At 42.7% G+C, this 25448-nt stretch overlaps 1 protein-coding gene across 5 annotated transcripts in view; it reads left to right on the top strand.

Annotated features, from left to right (window-relative positions):
• grik1a (glutamate receptor, ionotropic, kainate 1a) overlaps positions 1 to 19267 on the top strand; it is an 87375-nt gene extending 68108 nt beyond the window's left edge. For 3 of the 5 annotated variants that reach the window (XM_017691426.2, XM_037546959.1, XM_017691422.2), the window contains 4 exons: positions 9504 to 9721; positions 12092 to 12317; positions 14473 to 14723; positions 18780 to 19267. In XM_017691426.2, the coding sequence (XP_017546915.1) occupies positions 9504 to 9721; positions 12092 to 12317; positions 14473 to 14723; positions 18780 to 18932 (848 nt within the window). In that variant the 3' untranslated portion in view covers positions 18933 to 19267. Of the gene's footprint in view, positions 1 to 9503; positions 9722 to 12091; positions 12318 to 14472; positions 14724 to 15080; positions 15251 to 16686; positions 17046 to 18779 lie in introns of those variants that run through there. The other 2 variants (XM_017691423.2, XM_017691424.2) reach the window with 2 other exon arrangements.
• The last annotated feature ends 6181 nt before the right edge of the window (positions 19268 to 25448 follow it).

Here is a 25448-nt window from a genome sequence, read left to right as displayed (position 1 = left end):
CTTTGCTAGCAGCACAGTGAACAAATAAATCATTTCTCATTGTGTTATGGTGGATAATATTCCTGATGCTCTGCACGTCTGTCCTGTTGCGCCGTTACTGGTTAAGCTTAGGTTAGTGTTCCTGTGAATGGACTATGAAGTGCTCCAGATACTGAAAAGTACATTGGAGGAGGTAAAAGTAAGACCTGGAGGTAGAAATTTGACCTAAAACTAAAGTTTTTACAAGGCCTAATATAAAATGTCAGCCTGAGTCAAAGGAAAAGTTGATTTGGTCTTATGGGCAGTGATCTGTGAACTGTCATTGAAGATAAGATATAAAAAATACAAATATATAATATATACATTTCATATATATATATATATATATATATATATACATTTTTTTCTCCATGCCACAGTTTTTTTCCATCTTTATGTGGGTCATTCTACAAAAATGTCCATTTTTGTGTCCACAGCAATTACAGATATATTACACTTGAAAAATGTGTTGGGGTTATTTATATTTTAAAATAAAAGTGGATTATTTTAACAATTACACCTTCTTGAGCGTCAATTTTTCATTTAATTATATAGAATTCCAAGCACCACAGAAGTGCTCATCCTCAGTCATTTGTAAAGGGTGAGGCGATATTTAGAAGTAAAAAAAAAATGTTTATCACCTCCACTTACTGTATAGCTGCACTCTGTAGCTCCACAGTTACAGACTGTAGTCCATCTGTTTCTCTGATACTCTGTTACCCTGTTCTTCAGTGGTCAGGACCCCCATAGACCCTCACAGAGCAGGTGCTATTTGGGTGGCGGATCATTCTCAGCACTGCAGTAACACTGACGTGGTGGTGGTGGTGTGTTAGTGAGTGTTGTGCTGGTTGCTGTTTAAAGCCTGGTTTTAAAACCAGTCACAGATGGAGCCTAGTATCACTTGGGATGCCATTCCACAGTCCACAGCCCGATCCCCTTTTTGTTTACGACGAGACCGAGGAACAGTTAAAAGTGATTGAGACGCAGACCTTAAAGATCTCGAGGGCGCATACGTGCAAAGCATGTCTACAACATTTGCAGGTGCCTGACCATTCAGAGCTTTCAAAACCGTCAACTGTATTTTATACTGGGTTCTGTAATGCACTGGGAGCTGTAGGATGCTGAAACTGGAGCAATGTGCTCTCTTTTCCTCATACCAGTGAACACTGTGGAGCAGCATTTTGAACTAGTTGTAAACAAGCCCGAGATGCTTCATTAATTCCAAAATAACGTGCATTACAGTCATCCAATCTAGAAGTCACAAGGGCATGAATTTTTTCCCAGATCTGGAGAAAGCCCTGCTTGCTTTGTCCCCTCTGCCTTAATGCAGGGCAGTGTTTCCTCTTTAGAAGAGAAAAGTCAAGAATCTTCTTCTTCTTTCGGCTGCTCCCTTTAGGGGTCGCCACAGCGGATCATCTGCCTCCATCTTGCCCTATCCATTGCCTCCTCTACTTTCACACCAACCATCTCCATGTCCACCTTCACTACATCCACAAACCTTCTCTGAGGTCTACCTCTTCTCCTTCTACCCGGCAGCTCCATCTCCAACATTCTTTGCCCAATATATCCACTATTCCTCCTCAACACAAGCCTGAGATGCTTCATTAATTCCAAAATAACGTGCATTACAGTTACATTACTGAAGCATTAAGAAATGCTTTTAACCTGGACACGGCAAGAAACTGGCCTTGACCACTGCATTTATTTGCTTATAGAATTTTAATTCAGTATCAAAACAGGCTTTTTTATTTTTTAATAAAAGGGGAGATAGAATATATAAAACTTTCCGGTCCCACTTTATATTGTCTCTAATAACTGTGTAGTTACATCTGAACAACATATGCAACAACAATGTAACTACTAATGATTTAGCCAGTGTTACAGATGGATTGCAGCCATACAGCTTATGTAATTACACATGTGTATTAACTTTAGTTTTGCCTCATTTAATTGCACATGTGTATCTTAATTCCAAGGGTTTAAGGGTTTAAAATTGCATTACCCATTTATTTGAATGGAAAGAAGAGAGTTACAGCTCATACGACACCCACCTTTTGAATGTAGCTTATAAAATATGAAAGTTGTAAAGAATATGATGAAGTACATTTTGGAACCACCTGTGTAAAAGATACACATGTGTAATTACGTATGCGGCACTTCTGTAACATATCCAACAACACTGTAACTTGTCAATGTTATTCATGTGGTGGTTGGTTAGTGTAGTGTTTAACACCTTTTGCCTTCTACGCTGTAGACTGGGGTTCAATCGCCCACCAGGGCAGGCACCCTACACTATACCAATGAGTCCTTGGGCAAGACTCCTAACACCGTCTTCGCCTACCAGTGTAAAAAATGATCAAATTGTAAGTCGCTCTGGATAAGAGCGTCAGCCAAATGCCATAAATGTAAACTAAAGTGGGACCAACTTTCTTCAAAGCCATCCAGTGGTTGTACATTCTATTTGTACCTTTACTGATACATACAGGACCTGGAGAAAGCCCTGCTTGCTTTGTCCCCTCTGCCCTTAATTCCTCTTTAGAAGAGAAAAGTCAAGAATCATCTTCTTCTTCTTCTTCTTCTTTCGGCTGCTCCCTTTAGGGGTCGCCACAGCGGATCATCTGCCTCCATCTCGCCCTATCCACTGCCTCCTCTACTTTCACACCAACCATCTCCATGTCCACCTTCACTACATCCATAAACCTTCTCTGAGGTCTACCTCTTCTCCTTCTGCCCGGCAGCTCCATCTCCAACATTCTTTGCCCAATATATCCACTATTCCTCCTCAACACATGTCCAAACCATCTCAACCTGGCCTCTCTGGCTTTATCTCCAAGCTGCTCCACCTTCACCGTCCCTCTGATCTGCTCATTTCTAATCTTGTCCATCCTTGTCACTCCCAACAAAAGATCTCAGCATCTTCTGAGCATCTCCGCCACCTCCAGCTCAGCCTCCTGTCTTTTAGACAGAGCCACAGTCTCCAAACCAAACATCATAGCAGGACGCACTACTGTCTTGTAAACCTTCCCTTTCACTCTTGCTGCTATCCTTCTGTCACACATCAGCCCTGACACCCGTAGAGAAAAGTCAAGAATAATGGCCAGAAATACTTTTCTAATATATCCTTATTACAACCCTGCTTAACTGCTAAACATATTGTCTGTGCATTCGTTTCACTGCTGTATCTAAACAGAAACAGCAGGTGGTGTGTGTTGGTGCTTGCTTACTGCAGCCTGGCTGTAAACAGAGGCGTTTGATGTACTTTGATGATCAAAGTTAATAGACTTACCTGACGAGTCAAAGGCATTCTCAAAGTCTTGGCGGAACCACAGGCCACCAGCTGAGTCTGGTCTGTCAGTCTTCTGGACAGTCATGCATGAAAGACATTCAGCTATGAATCCCTGTCTTGTCATTAAGTCCTATAGCCCTTAAGCCTTAAACCTACCAAACTGTTATCATAACACTCACTTGCGTTAAGACTCATCTTAGCCGTCCCCATTCATAGACGTGGTTTAGTCTCTGTGGATGTAAACCTCATGCTTTTTCACATTGTCAAACGTTTGGCCAGTACGGCCTCCTCAGATTAATTTTGCATGCCGACATTCAAAAAACCTACAAAAACGGATGCAGCATCTACATACGCGATAGAAATGATCCCAGGTGTAGCATTCGATGAACTGTGAAGTCAAATCTAGGGGGGCAGTGAGATCGTGCTGTAAAATGTGCTGTATTGCAGGACTCATGAGTGGCTGACATTGCAGGACGCTTTAAAACAACGCAGCACAGCATCCTGGACAAATTATTACGCTAAGATTTCTGATTGTTTGAGGTTATTATTGAGGTCGGTGATCAAAGTCTGTATCGGCAGACTGACTAAATAGTTAGTCATAGAAAACACTTTCTATGAATGCCACATTTGTATGCATCGATAAACACATTTATAACATGTTATAATGCATTCCTAAGGCATTTTAAACATGGTTATAAATATTTATAAAAATTAATGACACTGAATTGCACTTTATAGCATGTTTTGTTATGAATTGTTAATATAATGCATTATAAAGGTGCCATCTCCTCTGTGGTCCACACTGCCCTCACCCACCTGGAGAGTAAAGACTCTTATGTCCGTATGCTCTTTGTGGACTTCACATCGGCCTTTAACACCATGATTCCCCAGACCCTGCCTTACAAACTCCATACACTTGGACTGAGCACCTCTCTCTGTAATTGGATCCTGGACTTCCTGACTAACAGGCCGCAGTCTGTGAGGATCCACAACATCTCCTCCTCCACCATCATCCTCAGCACCGGCTCCCCTCAGGGTTGTGTGCTGAGCCCCCTCCTGTTTACACTGCTCACATATGACTGCTCAGCCGTCCATCCCAGCTGTCATATTGTAAAGTGTGCAGACGACATGGCAGCGGCTGGATGCATCACAAATAGTGATGAGTCTGGCTACAGGCAGGAGGTGGAACACCTGGAGACTTGGTGCAGTGAGAACAATCTCTGCATCAACGTGAAGAAGACAAAGGAGATGATTGTGGGTTTCAGAAGGGGCAACACCATCCCTCCCCTCCCCCCACACATCAGAGGATCTGCAGTGGAAGTGGTCTCCAGCTACAGGTACTTGGGCGTACACCTAAGTAACAATCTTACCTGGAGTAATAAAACTTCCAGCCTGATCAGGAAGGCACATCAGCGCCTCTACTTCCTCAGAAGGTTGAGGCGTGCTGGACTCGGGAGCTCAGTCCTCACCTCATTCTACAGATCTGTGGTGGAGAGCGTTCTGTGCTCCAGCATCACTGTGTGGCACGGAAGCTGCTCTGTGGCAGAGAGGAAAGCTCTGCAGAGGGAGGTGAAGGCTGCACAGAGGACTGTCGGAGTCAGCCTTCCCACCACCATGGACATTTACACCTCCAGATGCAGGAAAAGGGCCACTGGCATCATGAAGGACCCCACTCATCCAGCACACACACTCTTTGCCCCGCTCCCCTCAGGCAGGAGGCTGCGGAGCACTGAGAGTAAAACAACCAGACTGAGGAACAGCTTCTTCCCTGAAGCCGTGAGACTCTTAAACTCCAGTTAGACGTCACTGCAATGGCACTTCATGTCCACTTATTTATCTCTGCTGCTGTCCTGAACCAGTGCCCCCACTATAATCACCCCTCCACTATATCACCCCTACACTATTTCACCCCTACACTATAATCACCCCTACATTGTATCACCCCTACACTATATCACCCCTACACTATAATCACCCCTACACTATATCACCCCTACACTATAATCACCCCTCCACTATATCACCCCTCCACTATATCACCCCTCCACTATATCACCCCTACACTATAATCACCCCTACACTATATCACCCCTACACTATATCATCCCTCCACTATATCACCCCTAGACTATATCACCCCTACACTATATCACCCCTACACTATAATCACCCCTACACTATATCATCCCTCCACTATATCACCCCTAGACTATATCACCCCTACACTATAATCACCCCTACACTATATCACGCCTACACAAGTCACTTTATACATTACCAGTATTAAGATGTACACCTTCTACCTCGTACTCATGCTGCTGTTATTTGCACCTTCTATTTATTGTTTGTTACTTTGGGAGTTTAACTGGACCGTGAGTACAATGTTTCATTCCACCTCATGTACCACATGTGATGTGCATGACAATAAAGCCTTATCTATAAATAGTGTTAATAACATGTTATATCGTCAAAGAAGTCAGCGTAAAGTAAAGACAAATACAGAATTTATTTACGCCCTGAGATTTCCAGTATTTTATTTCTCCGCGCTGGTGCTGTTGGAACTGCTTCTTCAGGGCTTCAGTCCTGAATATTCAGATGCTCCAAACAGTGGTCATTTCTGCTGGCGTTCTATTGGATATGCAGTGTTAAGTCAGTGCCAGGCTAACGGTGGTGCACATTAACAGTGGTGAACATTGACTTTCCCACATTGGGTGAAACACTGAGGGCAGCTCTAGTTTAAACTCTGACATTTGAAGCCTGTAATGAGCTTTATTGTGTTTTAGTGTTTCAGTAAATCCTTCAGTAAATTCTTCAACTTAAAGCCTCAGTCTTAACACTGGAGGAGGCTTTAGTCCAGTACGCTTCACTTTACTGAGACTAATACAGCTTATGAGCTCTTATAATGTGTTATGAACTGTACTTATATTATGCTAACAATTCATAATGCGTAATAAGCCTGGCTTATGATGATTGTAAGTATTTGATTTTGTATTTACAAGCAAGTTTATAATTCCTTATGAATGCACTATAACCTGTTATGAATGGGTTTGTAGATGCTTACAAACATGACATTCATAGAAAGTGTTACTGAAAAAGATTCATTTGTATTTATATAGTTATATAACCTAAATCCCATGTGTCAAACACAAGGCCTAATAGGATTGTGTCGTGGCCCTGATCTGGCCCGCGGGCCTTTTGTTTGACAGATGGGTGAAAAAGTATTTTAATATTCTGTTATTACTAACCCGTTTCATAATGCACTGCACTACAATCCCCAGCATGCACTGCAACATAGCATGTGCTCTGACTCTCCTACTCCAACAACAATCTATGTGATTGCAGTTGGTGGTTACACCTCAATCCTGCATAATTCAAAACCGGTCATATCACCAGACACCTAAGAACACCCTTCCCATGATAAAATCGCAGTATCCCACAGCCTCTCATGGCTTATTGCTTTGATATTTCAACCCAATATTTCATATTGCACTTATTCAACTCTGAAAGAGCAGGTCCTTTAGGCGATGCTGGGCTACTATGATGTAACCCTAGATTAAAATAATCCAATGGTATATTTCTTCATAAGATTATTGCATGTAGATGTTGTCTCAGTTACATTACATTACCAGTATTAAGATGTACACCTTCTACCTCGTACTCATGCTGCTGTGTTTCATGCTGCTGTTATTTGCACCTTCTATTTATTGTTTATTGTTGCGAATGACAATAAAGCCTTTTCTTATCTTATCTCTTATCTTGCATGTATGTATGAGCATCGGTCTGGACAGATATGAACATAAAAAAATATTGCCATCAACCCACAAATCCCATATTGGTGCATCACTATTAGTATTCTGCAATTCGAGTAGCTTTTGTTATATTTACATTTACATTTATGGCATTTTGCTGATGCTCTTATCCAGGGGGGGGGCCAAGGTGGTGTTAGGAGTCTTGCCCAAGGACCCTTATTGGTATAGTGTAGGGTGTTTACCCAGGTGGGGATTGAACCCCAGTCTACAGTGTAGAAGGCAAAGGTGTTAATCACTACACTAACCAACCACAGTACAGTAGTGGTCAATAGTTCTTATAATAGCCTTACATTTGCTTCTTTTGCATGTAGAATTAATGTAGCAATGTTAGGTTTTCAACCTCAAAATTCAAAGGATCTAGTGACATTCAGGACAAAATAATTTTTTAGCACAGATTTTGAAAATGCTGTTTATTTTGTTTATAGGCAAAAAAGCAGCTTAGACCCACAGTTCCTTTTGGGGGGGCATCTCACGAAGTACAAAGTAACACGCAACCTCAGTCTGTTCTACTATAGTCCATTACCTCTCCAGTTAGTTATTGGTTGACCACTGCTGGTCTGAGAGCACTATTGGACTGTATGTGGTAGGGAGTTCCTCATAAAGATAACAGAGGAAGACCCTGTTTTTTAGCCCCTAGTTGAGACAGACACTAGAGTGCAGTCATTTGGACAGATTCATGCATCTGAGCCTATACCACCATAGAATATCCACCCCTCAGATTTATCATTGCGCTACAGATGGAAGTCCAGGCCGAATGCGGCTATGAATCCACTGATAAGATAAAGTGTTCTCAGTTACACAGAGCTTTAGTCCAGTATCTATAACAGCCCATCTTTTCCCATTGTATTTATAGTCGTTTCAGAGTGCAGGAGTGACTGGCTTCCCTATTACAACAGCAGCACCACTGACTGATATGTTGGGAGGAAAGTTTTTTCATTCTGCTATTAGGACAGACAGTTGCCAGGTCCTTGAATCACATGGTTTTTATTGGTTGTGTCATCTTGAGAAGAAAACCTTCATTTTTGCCGTTTTTCCGTTTTTGACATAATTAGAAAAAAAATTTGTCCTTTACATCGTCTGTGAATTTCATGATGAATGGACTACAAGAAATGGTCCAAAAGTGCTTGGACACACGTCTGGTTCCATTGATCTGCATTAAAAGTGAAGTCCGTTTTTTCCTTCTCCTGTAAAGTTACCGTTTTGGAGATACGAGGTTTTAAACCGACAGCAGCGACATGCTGATGAACAAAGAAAGCTTGTAAGCAGTGATGTTCATACCAACTAATTTGAAAGGTTTAAATAAAATGAATGAGTTGCTCTGATCTGATCTGAAGTTTGAAACATTATGTAGGCCAATAGTTTCAGGAGGGTTTATGTATTTGGTGCTAACTGACAACTCGGTTGAAATGAAAACGTTAAATTTGACTTAGGGATATTACATAACTATAAATATTTTGATATAAATATGTTTTTGGAAAGGAAAGAGTTGGTTTTATGGCTTTATGAAGGTGTACTACTCTGTTCTACTGTGCGTAGCCTATTTATGGTATTACGGCAAGAAAAAAACATTTCTGGCTGTTTATTTTAGCATTTTTTTTTATTAAATACACATTTAATCAGTATTATTGTCTGAAGAAACAGCAGGGCCACAAATAATTCTGACTGGAGAATCGCTGAATCCAGCACATGATGATGTAGAACACAAAAGTTTGTCTCACTCATTTTTATCAGTATTACACCTAAGCAGTGAATTAATCATGGTAATCGTTATTTTATCATGAATTGATCATGAAGGCTGTTACCTCATTCATCGTTAGCCATGTTAGTGTATTTCAAACACACTTTTCTAATGTCGTTATAATTTTTATATATATTTTTTTATTTTTCCCCAATTTTCTCCCCAATTTATTCGTCTCCAATTCCACCCATTTGTTAGGAGTCCTCCAATCACACGATACCATGAGTGGTGGGGGGTTGTAGGCCATAAGGCTGAATCATTTGGGAAGAATATCTTATCTTATTGCAAGTTTTCTGTCCAATATTGCCATTACGGTTTAAATGCTATTATTTTCTTTAAATCAAGCTCCAGGCCAGGAAGACCAGACATCTCGTTGTTCTTGCTACTGGTTTAAATGCTGGATGTAGTCTGCCACAACGCCAGTTTACAAGCTCAGTATCATTAGGTTGAATTTTTCCATTTCACAACTGTGAATATTGTAAAATGTAATTAAAATTGAAGCTCTTGTGGCTGGAAAATTGCACACTTTTAAAAAAGCAATTTAGATATAAAAACTATTAATCATTCATTCCTTATAGGGTGTAGCGTGCTGTCCTTGCCTAATTCCTAGCTCCCCGAGCTCTGATGACTGTCTCTGCTGCTGTTCTGACAGGCTCAGAACTGATGCCCAAGGCTCTATCCACCCGAATCGTTGGAGGGATTTGGTGGTTCTTCACACTAATCATCATATCGTCCTACACTGCTAACCTGGCTGCCTTTCTCACTGTGGAGAGGATGGACGCTCCGATCGATTCAGCAGACGATCTGGCAAAGCAAACCAGAATCGAATATGGGGCCGTGAGAGACGGCTCGACCATGACTTTCTTTAAAGTAAGAATTCTCGCGCGCACACACACGTCATTAATATCTTAATTAATTAAAGAATGCCTGTGATAGGTTTCAGAGAGTTGCCAATTCTACAACAGTCTTTTCTGTTCAGAAGGGTATACTGATGCAAAGAGAGCTCATCATTTACTAAATGGAAGAAAACTTTCAGCAGTTAAAAAAAAAATAAGATTATTTTTTTGGGAATAGCAGTGAGAGGCACAGACTAGCTGCCTATCTGGAATCAAGAGCCCTTAAATCTAAAGAACTAGTATGTAACCTTGGGGTACTGTTGGACTCTGATCTTAGTTTTAGCCGTCGTGTCAAAACAGTTACTAAATCACATGCTTTTAATTCTAGCAGGATTGATCACTGTAATGGTCGCCTAACTGGACTCCAAAAAAGACAATCAGATATCTTCAGCTGATTCAAGATGCAGCTGTCAGAGTGTCACTAGGAGTAACAGAAGGGAACACCTCACCCCGCCCACCAACTTAAATCCTTACACTGGCTACCAGTCAGTTCCAGAATAGACTTTCAGATACTATGGCTGGTCTATAAATCGCTCAATGGTGCAGGAGCAGCATATTAATCTGGTCTGATCTGGTCAGTTAGTCCTGCCGCAGGTGAAGACTGTGTTTGGCTACTAATCCAGGCTGAAAACGTTCCTGTTCGAGCAGCTTTCAGCTCAGTTTAAACTCTGTTAGCGTTTCTAACCTCTTTTTCCTCTCTAACAGCACTTTTTAAAATCCTAATCTGACTTTTCTACTTCATTTCTACTTAAAATGTTAATTTAACGATTTTCTCTTTTTAAATTGAAACTGTTTTTAATGTTGTTTTTATGTGTGTTTTTCTCTTTGTCTTTACTTTCCTTCTACTCATTATTAAAGCACTTTGAATGACATCAGCGTCAAAGGTGCTATATAAATAAACTTGCCTTGCCTTTAAGTAACATTGAACGAAATACCTATTAAATGCAACTGAACTCGAGGTTGCGTGTGGAAGATCTCATTAAATTGATGCCTAACCTTAAACTTAACCTAATCCTAACCTTAAGGCAAAACCTACACATACTCCTAAACCTAACTCTAATCAACTATCACCAGAAAGTCTCTTTATGATTTAAGTATCTGTAGATCATACACCGATCAGGCGTAACATCATGACCACCTCCTTGTTTCTACGCTCACTGTCCACTTTATCAGCTCCACTTACTGTCTAGCTGCACTCTGTAGTTCTACAGTTACAGACTGTAGTCCATCTGTTTCTCTGATACTCTGTTACCCTGTTCTTCAGTGGTCAGGACCCCCATGGACCCTCACAGAGAAGGTACTATTGGGTGGTGGATCATAACACACCACCACTAGATCAGTGTTGTTGCAGTGCTGAGAATGATCCATGACCCACATAATACCTGCTCTCCATGGGGGTCCTGTCCACTGAAGAACAGGGAGAAAGGGGGCTAACGTAGTATGCTGAGGAACAGACGGACTACAGGTCATAAGGTGGTGCGTGATCGGTGTGTATAGGGGACCATCCAAATCCAAGTCTGACCAAAAGCAATACGTGTCGATATTCCTCACAGTGTCTTCACAGGGAATGTAACATACGAGGAAAGGCTTCGTTGGGCCAGGGCTGCTTTTCCTTTTCTAGAAATATGGCTTTTCTCTAGATTCATCTTCACTAATGCCCTTGTTCTCCAATCCACCAGAAATCACTGCAGTATTTACTTCTAATCATCCTCCTGTCTCTTATGCTAGTAATGCCAGTAATCTATCTCAGTAATGCCAGTAATCTACCTCAGCAAATCTACCGGTGAGCCTTAACGTATGGACCATCTATGGACTATATGTGGACAGGAGCCTGTCTTCTTCTTCAAGAGAGAGATGAGAGACATAACAGAAAACCAGAGAGGGAAGGAAAGGGGACTGAGAAAGAGTTTGGCAATTCAGAGCCATGGAGGGGGCAAGAGAGCAAACACAGCAACCGGTATGGGTTTTATCCACAAAGATTGTAGCCGATGATTACTGCCTCCTGTAGCTGGTAAAACAGTGGCTTGTAGACGGCCAATACAGATTGAATCAGCCGAGAGAGGTTTAGCAGCTGTCCCATTTCTCCTGGCTGAGCTCCACACATACACACAGGCTGCAAATCGGTGGCAACTTGCCTCTTTTTAACTCATCCTGAGAAGCGGCGGGGGCAAAGTTATTACACAGCACAGCTGTATGGATCCTGCCCGCTTTGTGTCCTTGATAAGCTGATATTGATAGCCATGTAAGAGATGGTATCAACTCTGCAGAGGGGATTGATGTTCCCTGTTCCAAAAGTTTCAAAGTCAACCACAAACTACTGCGTTTTCCTTCTGTTTGTCGCCAGAAGTCAAAAATTTCTACGTATGAGAAGATGTGGACGTTCATGAGCAGCAGGAAGAACACGGCGCTGGTAAAGAACACCAGAGAGGGCATTACGCGCGTCCTAACTACGGACTACGCTCTCCTCATGGAGTCCACCAGCATAGAGTACATCACCCAGAGGAACTGCAACCTCACCCAGGTCGGGGGACTCATAGACTCCAAAGGCTATGGAGTGGGCACCCCCATAGGTAAAGGCTAGAACCTAATGAATGAGATAAAACATGACTTACTTATCTCACTGGTTTTTGAAGGTCATACAGTCCTATGCAAAATACAGAGACCCTCTGTACTTCTTTAGTTTCCGGTAAAAACATTTAAGTACTAGTTATTTGCTTTGCAACATTATGAATGTATTTTTTTCAACCCACCCTTTACCTTTGGGGGAAGTCGTGGGCTGGAGGTTAGGGAACCAGCCGCGTGACCGGCAAGACACCTTACCCCAAGGTGCTCCCAGGGCGCTGCCCACCACTCCGGGCAAGTGCACTCACTGCCCCCTAGTGTGTGTGTGCATGGATGGGTTAGATGCAGAGGTGAAAGATCTTAATACAGCTTCCTTTCTTTTCAGGAGACTTGCTTTCAGAAAATCTGCTGGGGATATTTTGTCTGAAGTCGAGTCTTAGATGCTGGTGGCGTGTTTCTGCTTCTCACGATGCCAATAATCCCAAACATGTTCAGACTTTTTTACCTATTTCCTTTTCTCCATAATGGCTTTTTGACAACTACACATCCTTTCAGACCCATAGTGCTGAGTGTTATTCTCACAGTGGAAGGATGGAAGGATTAGAGTGGAGCTTGATTTTCTCCTCTCTCCAAAAAGTGTTTCGTACTGCTTATCTGATGGTGATACTTTTGGGGGTCCTAATTTATCTCTTTCTTTTTATTAATAAAAAAATCTTTTTCCTTTGACTTTCACATTCAAGTAGATTATTGTGAATAATCTCAGAAATATCGTCTCCTCAACAATGAACAACTTGTAAGAAATGATCGTTTTGACTGGGAAATAAATGAATGAAGGGTGTTCTCTGACTTTTGCACAGGACTCTGTTGTTTATCATTGAGACACTTCTCTTAAAGATTCTCACAAGCCAAATGAAGAAACATGCATATTATTGTTTCACATCAAAGCATTTTTGTTTATTCTCAGGCCGTTTGAAAATGGCATTTTACATTGTGTGAATCCTTCATGGAGAATATATGGACAAAACCTCATATCTCCATTTTTGTAGTTTTTGAGTTTTTGACATAATTGGAGAATACAAATTCTGTGTAAATTTCATGAAGAATGGGCCAAAAGAAACGGCCCAAAATTACCTGGACTAAACGTCTGGTTCCATTGACTTACATTAAAAGTAAAACATGTTGTCTCCTTCTCCTGTAAAGTCAACATGTTGGAGATACAAAGTTTTGTTCTGACAACAGTAACATACAAAACCAATGTACACTAAAGTTAAAACCAGTTAGGAATGGCAATTCAGAGTTTCAATTCGGGAAGCTATAATACACACCAATCAGGCGTAACATCATGACCACCTGCTTGTTTCTACACTCACTGTCCACTTTATCAGCTCCACTTACTGTATAGCTGGACTCTGTAGTTCTACAGTTACAGACTGTAGTCCATCTGTTTCTCTGATACTCTGTTACCCTGTTCTTCAGTGGTCAGGACCCCCATGGACCCTCACAGAGCAGGTACTGTTTGGGTGGTGGATCATTCTCAGCACTGCAGCAACACTGACGTGGTGGTGGCGTGTTAGTGTGTGTTGTGCTGGTACAAGTGGATCAGACGCAGCAGTGCTGCTGGAGTTTTTAAACACTGTGTCCACTCACTGTCCACTCTATTAGACACCCCTACCTTGTCAGTCCACCTTGTAGATGTGAAGTCAGAGACGACAGCTCATCTGCTGCTGCACAGTTTGTGTTGGTCATCCTCTAGTCCTTCATCAGTGGTCACAGGATGCTGCCCACAGGACGCTGTTGGCTGGATATTTTTGGTTGGTGGACTGTTCTCACAACACACACTAACACACCACCACCATGTCAGTGTTGCTGCAGTGCTGAGAATGACCCACCACCCAAATAGTACCTGCTCTGTGAGGGTCCATGGGGGTCCTTACCACTGAAGAACAGGGTAACAGAGTATCAGAGAAACAGATGGACTACAGTCTGTAACTGTAGAACTACAGAGTGCAGCTATACAGTAAGAGGAGCTGATAAACTGGACAGTGAGTGCAGAAACAAGGAGGCGGTCATGATGTTATGCCTGATTGGTGTGTATAACATGTAATTTCTTAAACCTTTTCTATATCTGCATGTGACCCTACAAGCAGCATCATTCTTCCCTAGGGTCTCCCTACCGGGACAAGGTGACCATCGCTATTCTGCAGCTACAGGAGGAGGGCAAGCTGCACATGATGAAGGAGAAGTGGTGGAGGGGGAATGGCTGCCCTGAGGAGGACAAGAAGGAGGCTAACGCCTTGGGCGTGGAGAACATCGGGGGCATCTTCATTGTGCTGGCTGCTGGCCTTGTCTTGTCTGTGTTCGTGGCCATAGGAGAATTCATCTACAAGGCCCGCAAGAACAGCGACATTGAGGAGGTGAGGATGATGAGAGGATGAGAGTATAAGTGTGGTATAATTTGTGCTTTGTGTGTGTGTGTGTGTGAGAGCTCAATGCTTAAGAGGATTGTATGAGTAGAAATCATATCAGAGCAGTTGTGAGAGGCAGTAATTGCTGGGCTTGCATTCATTATTCAGCAGCCGATTATCTGTTCATGTTCACGTTGTCATGTTTAGGTCGCTTTGTGACGAAGCTTTGCATAATTTTTATTTGGCATGCTGTTATTATTTGAGCAAATGCATGCAACGTATGCATTTTTATTGGCATGTTTATTGATTTGTCCATCGATCCAGCATTTCATTTTTATGTTTTGTGTCTTTCGTCTGCATGCGTAGGCCTTCTGTTTCTTTTACGGCGTGCAGTCACGGCAGCTGCAGAGACGTGATTCCACCTCATCCACTGGCACTTCCTTATCCACAGATTTAGAGAGTGGGCGCCTTCTTGGAGACGACATATGCTCCTCGCGTTAATTACTGCTGCTCTCGCCTCACTGGCTTTGGAAGGGGTGCGTGTGACCTCATTAATCACCCCTCCCTGTCACCAGACATCACTCCACTTAACTCTTAACCTCAATCTAGTACACATGCTTCTTCCAAATGTAGAAAAGATTACTTCAAAGTGTACAGTAGGTTTTAGGTCTTATTACTTGCCCTATACCTTGATAGATAAGAATTGGAGTCCAAAATTAAACATTGATTTTTTTTCCATTGGCGCTGGTGCAAATATGACCGTTTCCACCACTGAGAGAGTTTGACATGCCTTGCTGTGATTCCAGTCTTGTTTCTTGGCTTGCATATGACCCATAGCTACTGCCCACACATGGATAGAGCGTGTTTTAGAGCAGGGTTTCTCAACCTGTGGGCCATGAAGCACCCTCTAGTGGATTGCGGGCCTGTACTCAGAGGGAGGCAGTAGTTCAAAGTGGGCTGGTAGAGTCGCAGGCTAATTAAACGTCCTCGGTCTGAGACAGCACAGCTGCGGGTGATCAGTGCAGACAGCTAGTTGGAGATGGAGAGGTTCCTCAGGGTGCTACCTTGTTTGGTGCAGACCTGTCAAACCTTTTTCTTTAGTGTGCTCTGTTTTGACGTGTGTGAATACTCCATCCATATTTGTCTGCATCAAATAGCTGAACCAGTCCGGCAAAACCCGCCGGTCTCTGTCCGCTTCCAACCGAACCCCTGCTGGTGTGAACACATTTTAGGATCAAACGAGGGAATTCATCAATAGAGCTGACTTTCCTCATCTTCCAGCAGCACGTCAGCGCTGTATACTGTCAGTATAATCGGCCTGACTCTTTACAGACTGTTTACAGACTCTCATTGCACTTATATCATTTATATCATCAGCAGCGACCTGAGTAGTTAAACTGAAAAACCTATGACAAAGAGTTACTTCAAATGAGGTGCTAAAACCTTCAAAACTAAGGAGACATCTCGAGACCAAACAGTTAAAAAAAAGAGTTGATTTTAGTTGTTCTGTGGGCCGCTATGCTTGATAGTTATAAACAGGTGGGCCTTGGAGTGGAAAAGGTTGAGAACCCCTGTTTTAGAGCTCCCATACTTCAGCCACTTTAATTTCCAAAGGCCACAAAACCTCAGGTAACCCATATTACATGGTGATTCACTTATAATAATCCAAAATGGGCCCCAAAGCTAATTCATGGCCAAAGAATTGTGCTGCAGTCTATAGAGACGCTGAATCTGCTGTCCTTTAGTCGATTGTAAGCTGGCCTTTGTAGCCTAAGCTGTATTAAATGACCTTATCATGATGGATTGGATCACAGAGGGCATTCCGGCTCTCACGGTCAAAGCCGTGCCACGTCCGAGACTGTCAATCAAGACAGAAATCCACTTTTTTTCAACGGAACAGGGCTGATTCACGGATAAGTGCTGGAGCTTTATAATTACAAAAAGACAATAAGCCAAATAATTCCTTCGGCAGATGTGAGAATACACTGTTCCAAGCCATTAAGCAAAAATGAGGCTGTCGAAGAAACTCCGTCCCCTTTGTGTCCCATTGTCAGCGTGTCCTCTTCCCTGTGGCCTTATGACAAAGTACAAATTAAAACAGTAAGTAACTGGTTGCTTGTACCTTTTTCAGTTCCTTGAGTAGATAATCCATAATGTAGACTAATTTAGTCTGTTGAAAATGTTCTGTGTTCCAACTTAAGGCAATGACCAAATCTATACACAGCACAGTAGCATTTCTTCTGAATATGAATGTTTTTATACGGTGTCTGTCAGTCTGTAGACATTAACAGCATTATATGCTTGATGTAGCAAGAAAACCTGGCTTTTTATGTTATTCTACTCTCAGGAGCACGACCTCCTGCAACAGCTTAAATGAAATGCTGTATTTGAAGTTGCGAAGGGTTCGAAAATCTCCAATTCTGGAGCAGCGCCTGTGTTCATCTTGTCTTCTTATTATAATGCAGGAGTAACAGCCTTTGTTTGAAGTTCTATGGCAGAAGGGTTCTTCAGTCTTTTCGCCTCATAACCTTATTGCAGGTTTTTTGCCCCCTCAACAGCGTCGAGGCTCCTTCAGCAAATGTGGATTCAGATGTTGACCTGTCTGCTATAGGTCTTCGATTAAATAACATTTGGATGCATTTAGCAGACACTCTCACCCAGAGCAACTTACAATTTGATCATTTCACACAGGTAGGCGAAGGTAGTGTTAAGAGTCTTGCCCAAGGACTCTTATTGGTATAGTGAAGGATGCTTGCCCTGGGGACTGAGCCCCAGGGGATTGAACCCAAGTCTACACCGTAGATGACAGAGGTGTTATCCACTACACTAACCAACCGCCAAATTAAAGCCAGCAGTAGTCATTTTACAGTGATTCATGCTTCAAAAGGCTTTAAGTCTTAAAGGTCACTGTAACTGATGAACTGGTTTTCTTGCTGCATTAACAATTAGTTGTGAACATCTTGTTTTGAACAGTGATAAGACAGAGGTAGGATTTCTGTCTAGAGATGTCCCGATCCACTGTAGGATTGTATTTTGTACAACGTGTCACTCGCATTAAGTAGCAGAAAGTAGACTCAACTACATTTACAGCATCTTATCCAGAGCAACGTACAGAAAGTGTTTTATTTACCCAGAGAAAGTATCTTTGCTAGTAGAGTCCTGAGCTCCGATATCGCTAGAAGCCAAAGCCCATGTTGACACCTAGAGAAAAAGAACGGGATTAAACACAGTGCAGTACAGAGCTTGAAGGGCTTGAGTTACAGTTCGAGTATTGACCATTGCCTTTAGGGAGGGAAGGGCTGGTCCATTTTTAGCTTTGTAGGCAAGAACCAGGGTTTTAAATCTAATAGTTGCAGGTACAGGGAGCCAGTGAAGGGAGCGCAGCAGTGGCGTGACGTGACTGAACTTAGGTAGATTGAAGACGATCCGTGCTGCTGCATTCTGGGTGAGTTGCAGAGGCTTGACGGCCTCATTGGAAGACCAGCCAAGAGCGAGTTGCAGTAGTCAAGCCTTGAGATGACAAGAGAGTGAATGAACACCTGGGTGGCCTCTGGAGTGGGAAAGGGTTGGATCCTCTGGATGTTGTACAGGAGAAACCTGCATGACCAAGTCAGGTTCACATAGAGCTGAGAGCGATAATTACCCATCCAGACTCGAGGCATAATAGCCACTCACCCACGTTTTACATGTCGGCATTTAGACCATATGTGGCCAATACATTCATAATGCTGGTACTGTGTTAACTTTTCATATTCCACTGTAAAATAGTTCCCACCTTCCTTATTGACGTTTGAAAACGCACCACATCTCTGCAGGCTGTGGAGAAAACCTATTTCTGTCACCTCGTCTGCCGTGGCATGATGGAAAAAAAAACAAACGTGATTGGAACTGGTTTAGGCTTAAAGTAGTCAGGACTGATCTGTTAAAATATGCCTGTATAGATCAGAGTGGGACATCCCTAAGCCTGCCTATATTCTTGGTTCCCTTTGTTAGCGCTTTAAGGCTTTATGTCAGAGCAGTAGCAGAATGAAAAGTTCACTTGTGGTCTTACCTTCTCTTTGACAGTGCATCTCTTTCAGTGAAGTGATGGAGGAGCTGGGCATCTCCTTCAGGTGCCACAAGGCCATGAGGAAAAGAGGAAAACCGCGAGGACGAGCAGCGCTCACAGGAGTCTTATGCAATTCCAAACGCATCATGAGGAAGGAAACTGTGGCCTAGAGAGGCATTTTAACATTCAGCCTGGAGATACTTTTGACCTAAAATGACTCGTCAGAAAACAGGCTCACTACGTCTTCAAGACTTTCTTTTCTTGACTTTCTTTAAATGAATAGAGCACTTGGATATGGATGTAGTGTACATTGCTTTCACGGATGTGTGGTTCTGAAACACATCTCAGAATAGTTGTGTTGTGAGTGGTATTTTTGGACAGAAATGGAAAGGGATCGTCACTGGGAATATATCGCTTACCCTACTGAAGCATTTCATTGTACATGGTACAGTAGCATTTCTCGTGCTATCCTCACTTTTCTCAATAAAAGTTTTACATATTTTAACCAGCATCTGTCAGACTATGTACAGTGTTAGACAGATATTTACACTAGTAACAACTGTCCTGTTAAGAGACAGTTGACAGACAATGGACAGATGTCCAGGAATTCAGTGTTCCTTTCTCTATTCTTAAGACCCCAAAGAGAATTTGAGGGCACAGTTCCAGACTTCATTGTTTTGACTGGGACAGTTAGGACATCCTCTCTCATGTCCACAAAGCAAGTACAACCCCAGTTCCAAAAAAGCTGTGACGCTGGGTAAAATGCAAATAAATATAAATAAAAACAGATTTGCAAATCTCATAGACCCATATTTTACTCGCTGTAGAACATGGAACACATATCAGATGTTGAACGTGAGACATTTTACCATTTCATGAAAAACATGATTTAGAACATGATGGCAGCAAAATATGGGTCTGTGGGATTCGAAGATTCTGTTTTTATTTACATTTTACACAGCATCCCAACTTTTTGGAATTGGGGGTTGTAACCCAAGATATTGACCACACTGTCGTCTGTCAGAAAATCGAGTAGATGTCAACGATTAAACTGCCCTCATATTTATCAGTGCTATAGTGCAAAGTGGGAAGGTTTCCTTTGAGACATAGTTGTCCACTTAGGAGTTCGAGAGTATGCTGGGTCATGATTTCTAGGTGGGTAGACTGCCCCTTCATCTCCCCATCGCTCAGATGGCGACTGGAGGCGTCTGTTAGCTGATAAGATGGAATTGGCACTTAGCTTTTCTCCTCCAAGCATGTCGAGCAGTCTGGTAACATTGTGTTGACAGCAGTTGGAGGAAGCAAGTAGCCTTAAACCTCCTGGCTCAGTAGCATTGTTTGCGATAGGCCAGATGAGAATTAGCAATGACTAAGCTGGCTGTTTCTATCAGTAGCCACGTTTACTTGCATCTTAATAATCCTTTAATAATCTGAGTAATAATTGGAATAGAATACGTCCATGTATGCACTTCAATCGGAATAGTCTAGTCCAATTGAGGCCAGTCGGAATACAATTTCTATCCGATTGAACAAGGTGGACAATCCTGTAAATAATCTGTTAAATAGAAGAATAATAACTGTGTGAACGCCTGTATCTGATTACATTCCCTATCGGAAAGATTAAGTCTGTTCTGCACGTGCGTCGAGGTCCTAGTGAGAGTTTATACCGTTCAACACGGCGGAGCAGAAACTGGTCTGCAGAGGAGACGAAGTTCACGCTCTGATCTTTAGAAGACGGCGGTGGGACGGACATCCAGCCTGTGTGTCTCAGAACACGACGTCTTCCTCTTGACCTTATTGTAATAAGGACATGCGAAGGACGTTTTCCTGAGTCTGACGTCATGTTAAAGCAATTAAAAACACAAGCACTGCTCACTGCTGCTCATCTCGACTCACATGATGCTCGTTGTCATGGTAACGTCTACATTAAGTGGTCCTCCACGCATGAGTGTAATTTTGGATAGCGCATGTAAACAGAGATTTTCCATCAGATTGTTGAGTAGAGTGAGCATCAACACCTCAGTCTTAATCTATGATCGGAATGGATTCAATCGGATTGGAAAATATCTTTGCGTGTAAACTGAGCCAGTGAGAGAGGGATTTGTTGCCTGTGTCGGATCCATTTTGCACACAAAGTAAAGGCTTCATTTACTCTGATATTAGTCTGTGTTTAGGTTATATGTTGCCTTTATTTTAGTCCATGAGGACAAAGGCAACTTGTCTACATGGACGATCCTTAGGCATGAAGAGTTTTTAATTTTTTAGTTATGAGTGTGAGTGTGTGTGTGTGTGTGTGTGAGAGAGAGAGTGGATTTCTCACAGGCTTCTGACAGCTGCTATGCAAAACCTCAGAGAGACTGAGAAAGCTATTCAGACATAAGCAGATAAGAAATGCTTAGGGCTGTTCAGAACTAGCAGCCTGTTTCAAAGCCTGCAGATTTGACTGAACCCAATGGAGTAAAGACTTCATGGAGACTTTACTCTGAAATAACTGCAATTATTAACTGCATTAAAATACGTTTCCCTCTGCTGCCGTTATGAGACGACTCGTGTATTTCATGCCTCAGAAGCATGAAAGACTCAGATAAAATGCAAAATATTTTCCCCAAATCTAAGGCAGCGCTTATCTTCCTTCTGCTAAATCACTATAACAATCCCGTCATAGCCAAAGGTCAAAAGATATCCTCTGATAGCTGATGTGATCAGCTCTGCTAAGCACTGCCCCTCAGGAGTCAGGAGTTCAGAGGCCCAGTGGCCTAGTGGCGAACATTTGATAACAGCAGAGATTGAACATGTGCTGATATTTACAGCTCGAGGAGGAGCACTGCTAGTTAGAATGAACAGAATGCATTGCCTGAACCAACAGCTACTGTTACCCTTTCCATCTGTTCGGTTTAGAGTAGTTAAAAAGCTGCCGGTGACGCTTAAGTTCTCTGTCCAACAATTTTGATCACAGTTCTTGCAGTTTGTTTTTGTAGCTCATGAAAGGGCTTTGCCTGCATACGAATACTATGATGGATCTAAGGTACAGATCGCGATTGGTACAAACCATTAACTATAGAATTGATCCGACTTCACTGACAGCATTGAGGTCACCTTATTGTTCATTAACCCCTTAAAACCCTAGCCTTATTACTCAGTAACTACAGGCACTTCAATGCAAACTGCCTGAGCTACTCTTAAGTTATAGAAGTGTTTAATGGAACTCTGGGCCTGCCGACAGGCTCTGGACATTTAAAGGATTCGATTTCCATCCAAATTGGCTATTTATTTTTCAGTGTCAGGAAAAAAGAAAACCCAAAACCCTCTATCTCTAAATGTAATATCAAATCTATCAGCATTTCATTTACACACTTTACATTTTTGCACCTTACTGTCACTATTGCAGCTGGGGGAGTCCAGTCTTGTCTGCAAAGGGCTGGTGTGGCTGCAGGTTTTCATTCCAAACAAGCAGAAACACACTTGATTGTATTTGTTCTCTGGTCGTCAGTAATTGGTTGTGGGCTCCTGGCTTGTCGGAATTAAAAGTGCAGGCATCCCAGCCCTTTGCAGGGAAGATGGGACACCCCTGTTTCCATCCTCTGAATTTTTAAACTAGTGACTTACGTTAAGTTACCCTTTATTATCCCCACAACGAGGAAATTCAACTCCGCATTTAACCCGCAACGTTATGACCGCCTCCTTGTTTCTACACTCACTGTCCACTTTATCAGCTCCACTTACTGTATAGCTGCACTCTGTAGTTCTACAGTTACAGACTGTAGTCCATCTGTTTCTCTGATACTCTGTTACCCTGTTCTTCAGTGGTCAGGACCCCCATGGACCCTCACAGAGCAGGTACTGTTTGGGTGGTGGATCATTCTCAGCACCGCAGTAACACTGACGTGGTGGTGGTGGTGGTGAGTTAGTGTGTGTTGTGCTGGTCTGAGTGGATCAGACGCAGCAGTGCTGCTGGAGTTTTTAAACACCTCAGTGTCGCTGCTGGACTGAGAACAGTCCACCAACCAAAAACATCCAGCCAACAGCGTCCTGTGACCACTGATGAAGGTCCAGAGGATGACCAACACAAACTGTGCAGCAGCAGATGAGCTGTCGTCTCTGACTTTACATCTACAAGGTGGACTGACCAGGTAGGAGTGTCTAATAGAGTGGACAGTGAGTGGACACAGTAATAAAGGCCCAATAACTGGAAAGTAAATGAACTAATGTGGTCCACCTTGCATTTTCTTTTATATAATGTGTTTTTTTTAATGTTGAAAGATCAGGATTGCGTTGTTTGTGTATTTATAAATGCTTTCTTAAAACAACATTGCTTCAGTGAAAGGCTTACACTGACCTTAGTGTGGCCTGTGGGTCGTGTGTGTTACAGGGCAAGTATCTAGCACCTGAGTCTGTCTTAGAGCTGCCCCTGAATTGTGAAGCAAAGCATCAGCGTACATGTGTAGGAGTGGGAGAGAGAAACAGAACAAGAGGGAAAGAATGAATGGCAAACTTCCTGACCGACGTACTTTAATGACTCGGTTTGTACTTGGTAGAAGTCAAACTAGATTGACCTTGACGCCAAGTCAGCACTTCTTTTGTGGAGGAAAAGCTTCGTACAATTAATTATACTTCAGAGAACAGCCTCAGAAAGAAAAGGGAAAGGGCTGAATGAAAACCTGTGATTCTGATTGCTTTAAATCATGAATTATTTAACTTCTTAGGTAAAAGGAGTTTAATAAAATGTCCACGCAATAGAATGGCCAAAGGTCAAATGACCGCTCAGTGAATGTAAAGCAGGCAAAAACCTGTTATTAACATTCATGACTTTGTTGTTTACTCAGCGATCCATAATAAATACGGAGTACTTCAGATTTTCCAAAGTAGTACCTGTGCACACACATACACACTACAGCGAACCATCTGGTTGCACCCAAATGCTCAACCTCCTGCAGGGCTGAGAGTGAGGGCTGCAGGTGTGGCTCCACTTTCCATCACTCTCACAGGACGCACAACACACATTAATCCTTGGGAGGTCACACGCATGAAGCCAAATGTGCCATTAGTAGTAATGACTGTACCCTCGTGCTGAACAACAGCCACCTCTGTGAGTGAGCGCTGGCCGTGCTCAGCATTAGCTAGCAGTGCTAATGGCTGTCCCTCTAATGCAGATCGCCACAGAGAGCCTCTCTATGAGCAGCGAAGTGCCAATTAATCCGGAAACATAAACACAGTGATGCCTCGTTCTGATTTCTTCGCTGCTCCACGAGGCTAAATTGAATTACGATGGGATATGATACCACTTTATTGTGTCCAACATGTGGTTCTTTAAAGGGAGACCATAGGACAGTGGTTCTCAAGGCCTGCATAGTGCGGTGCTCTAATATGTGTCAGGAAAAGTTTGTTTTCATAATGTTGGGAGCAGAAGAAACTCTAAAATGTGCAGACCAGTTATACTCCAAGATCAAGACCACTTTTGGTCCCCTAAAGAGCTTTAAGTGGTTAAGTGGTCTGTTAAAGATCCATCTACTGAAAGGTTATTTAGAGAACGTGGCTCTTATTGAGGTTCACTCTAAATAACGCTAATACTCAACGAAAATCTCCAGGTTCTCCGGACTTGCGAACCTGGGACCAAGCATTTTTATAAGCTTGGAGGTGTGGCCCTGTAGATCTGACATGATATCATTGAATTCAGGTGTTCCAGTCACTTCCGTGGCCACAGGTGTATAAAGCCGAGCCCCTAGGCCTGCAGACTGCTTCTACAGACATTAGTGAAAGAATGGGTCGCTCTCAGGAGCTCTGTGAATTCCAGCGTGGTACCGTGATCGGACGCCACCGGTGCAGCAAGTCCAGTCGTGAAATTTCCTCACTATTAAATATTCCATAGTCAATTATCAGTGGTAAAGTTTGGTGGAGGGGGGATCATGGTGTGGGGGTGTTTTTCAGGAGTTGGGCTCGGCTCCTTAGTTCAAGTGAAAGGAACTCTTAACGCTTCAGCACCAAGAGATTTTGGACAATTTCATGTTCCCAACTTTGTGGGAATAGTTTGGGGACAACCCCTTCCTATTCCAACATGACAGAGTCCTGACCTCAACCTGATAGAACACCTTTGGGATGAATTAGAGTGGAGACTGTGAGCCAGGCCTTCTCGTCCAACATCGGCGTCTGACCTCACTAATGTGCTTCTGGAAGAACGGTCAGACATTCCCATAAACACTCCTAACCCTTGTGGAAATCCTTCCGAGAAGAGCTGAAGCTGTTATAGCTACAAAGGGTGGGCCAACATCATATTAAACCCTATGGATTAAGAATGGGGTGTCACTCAAGTTCATATGCGTGTGAAGCCAGACGAGCGAATACTTGGGTGATTCAGAATCAACAACATTATGAAATATAGAAAATGGATGCGTTTCTTTGAATCTGTCTGTTTTTCACTTCACTAGATTGTGTCACTGTGTTGTAGCCCGTGTGCCTATAAGAGATGATTGACTGGCTGGCGGTTGCTTGACCTTTGCTTGGACAGCAGGTGGGAGTGGGGATCAGGGTGAGCTATTAAATAAAGCTTTGAGAGCAGGGTCAGCCCGGAGATTAGGAGGATCAAGCTTCAGTAGATGGGATTTAAAAGAGTGTGTTTAAGTAGCTTGCGGGATGCAGCCGCTAATTCGTCCTCCACTAATTAAAGAACACTTTTTTGCTTTAATTGATTG

The sequence above is a fragment of the Pygocentrus nattereri genome, chromosome 18 (genome assembly GCF_015220715.1).
Source record: "Pygocentrus nattereri isolate fPygNat1 chromosome 18, fPygNat1.pri, whole genome shotgun sequence".
Taxonomy (NCBI): domain Eukaryota; kingdom Metazoa; phylum Chordata; class Actinopteri; order Characiformes; family Serrasalmidae; genus Pygocentrus; species Pygocentrus nattereri.
Note: the sequence above shows the minus strand (reverse complement) of the source record. Positions and strands in the feature narration are given on the sequence as shown.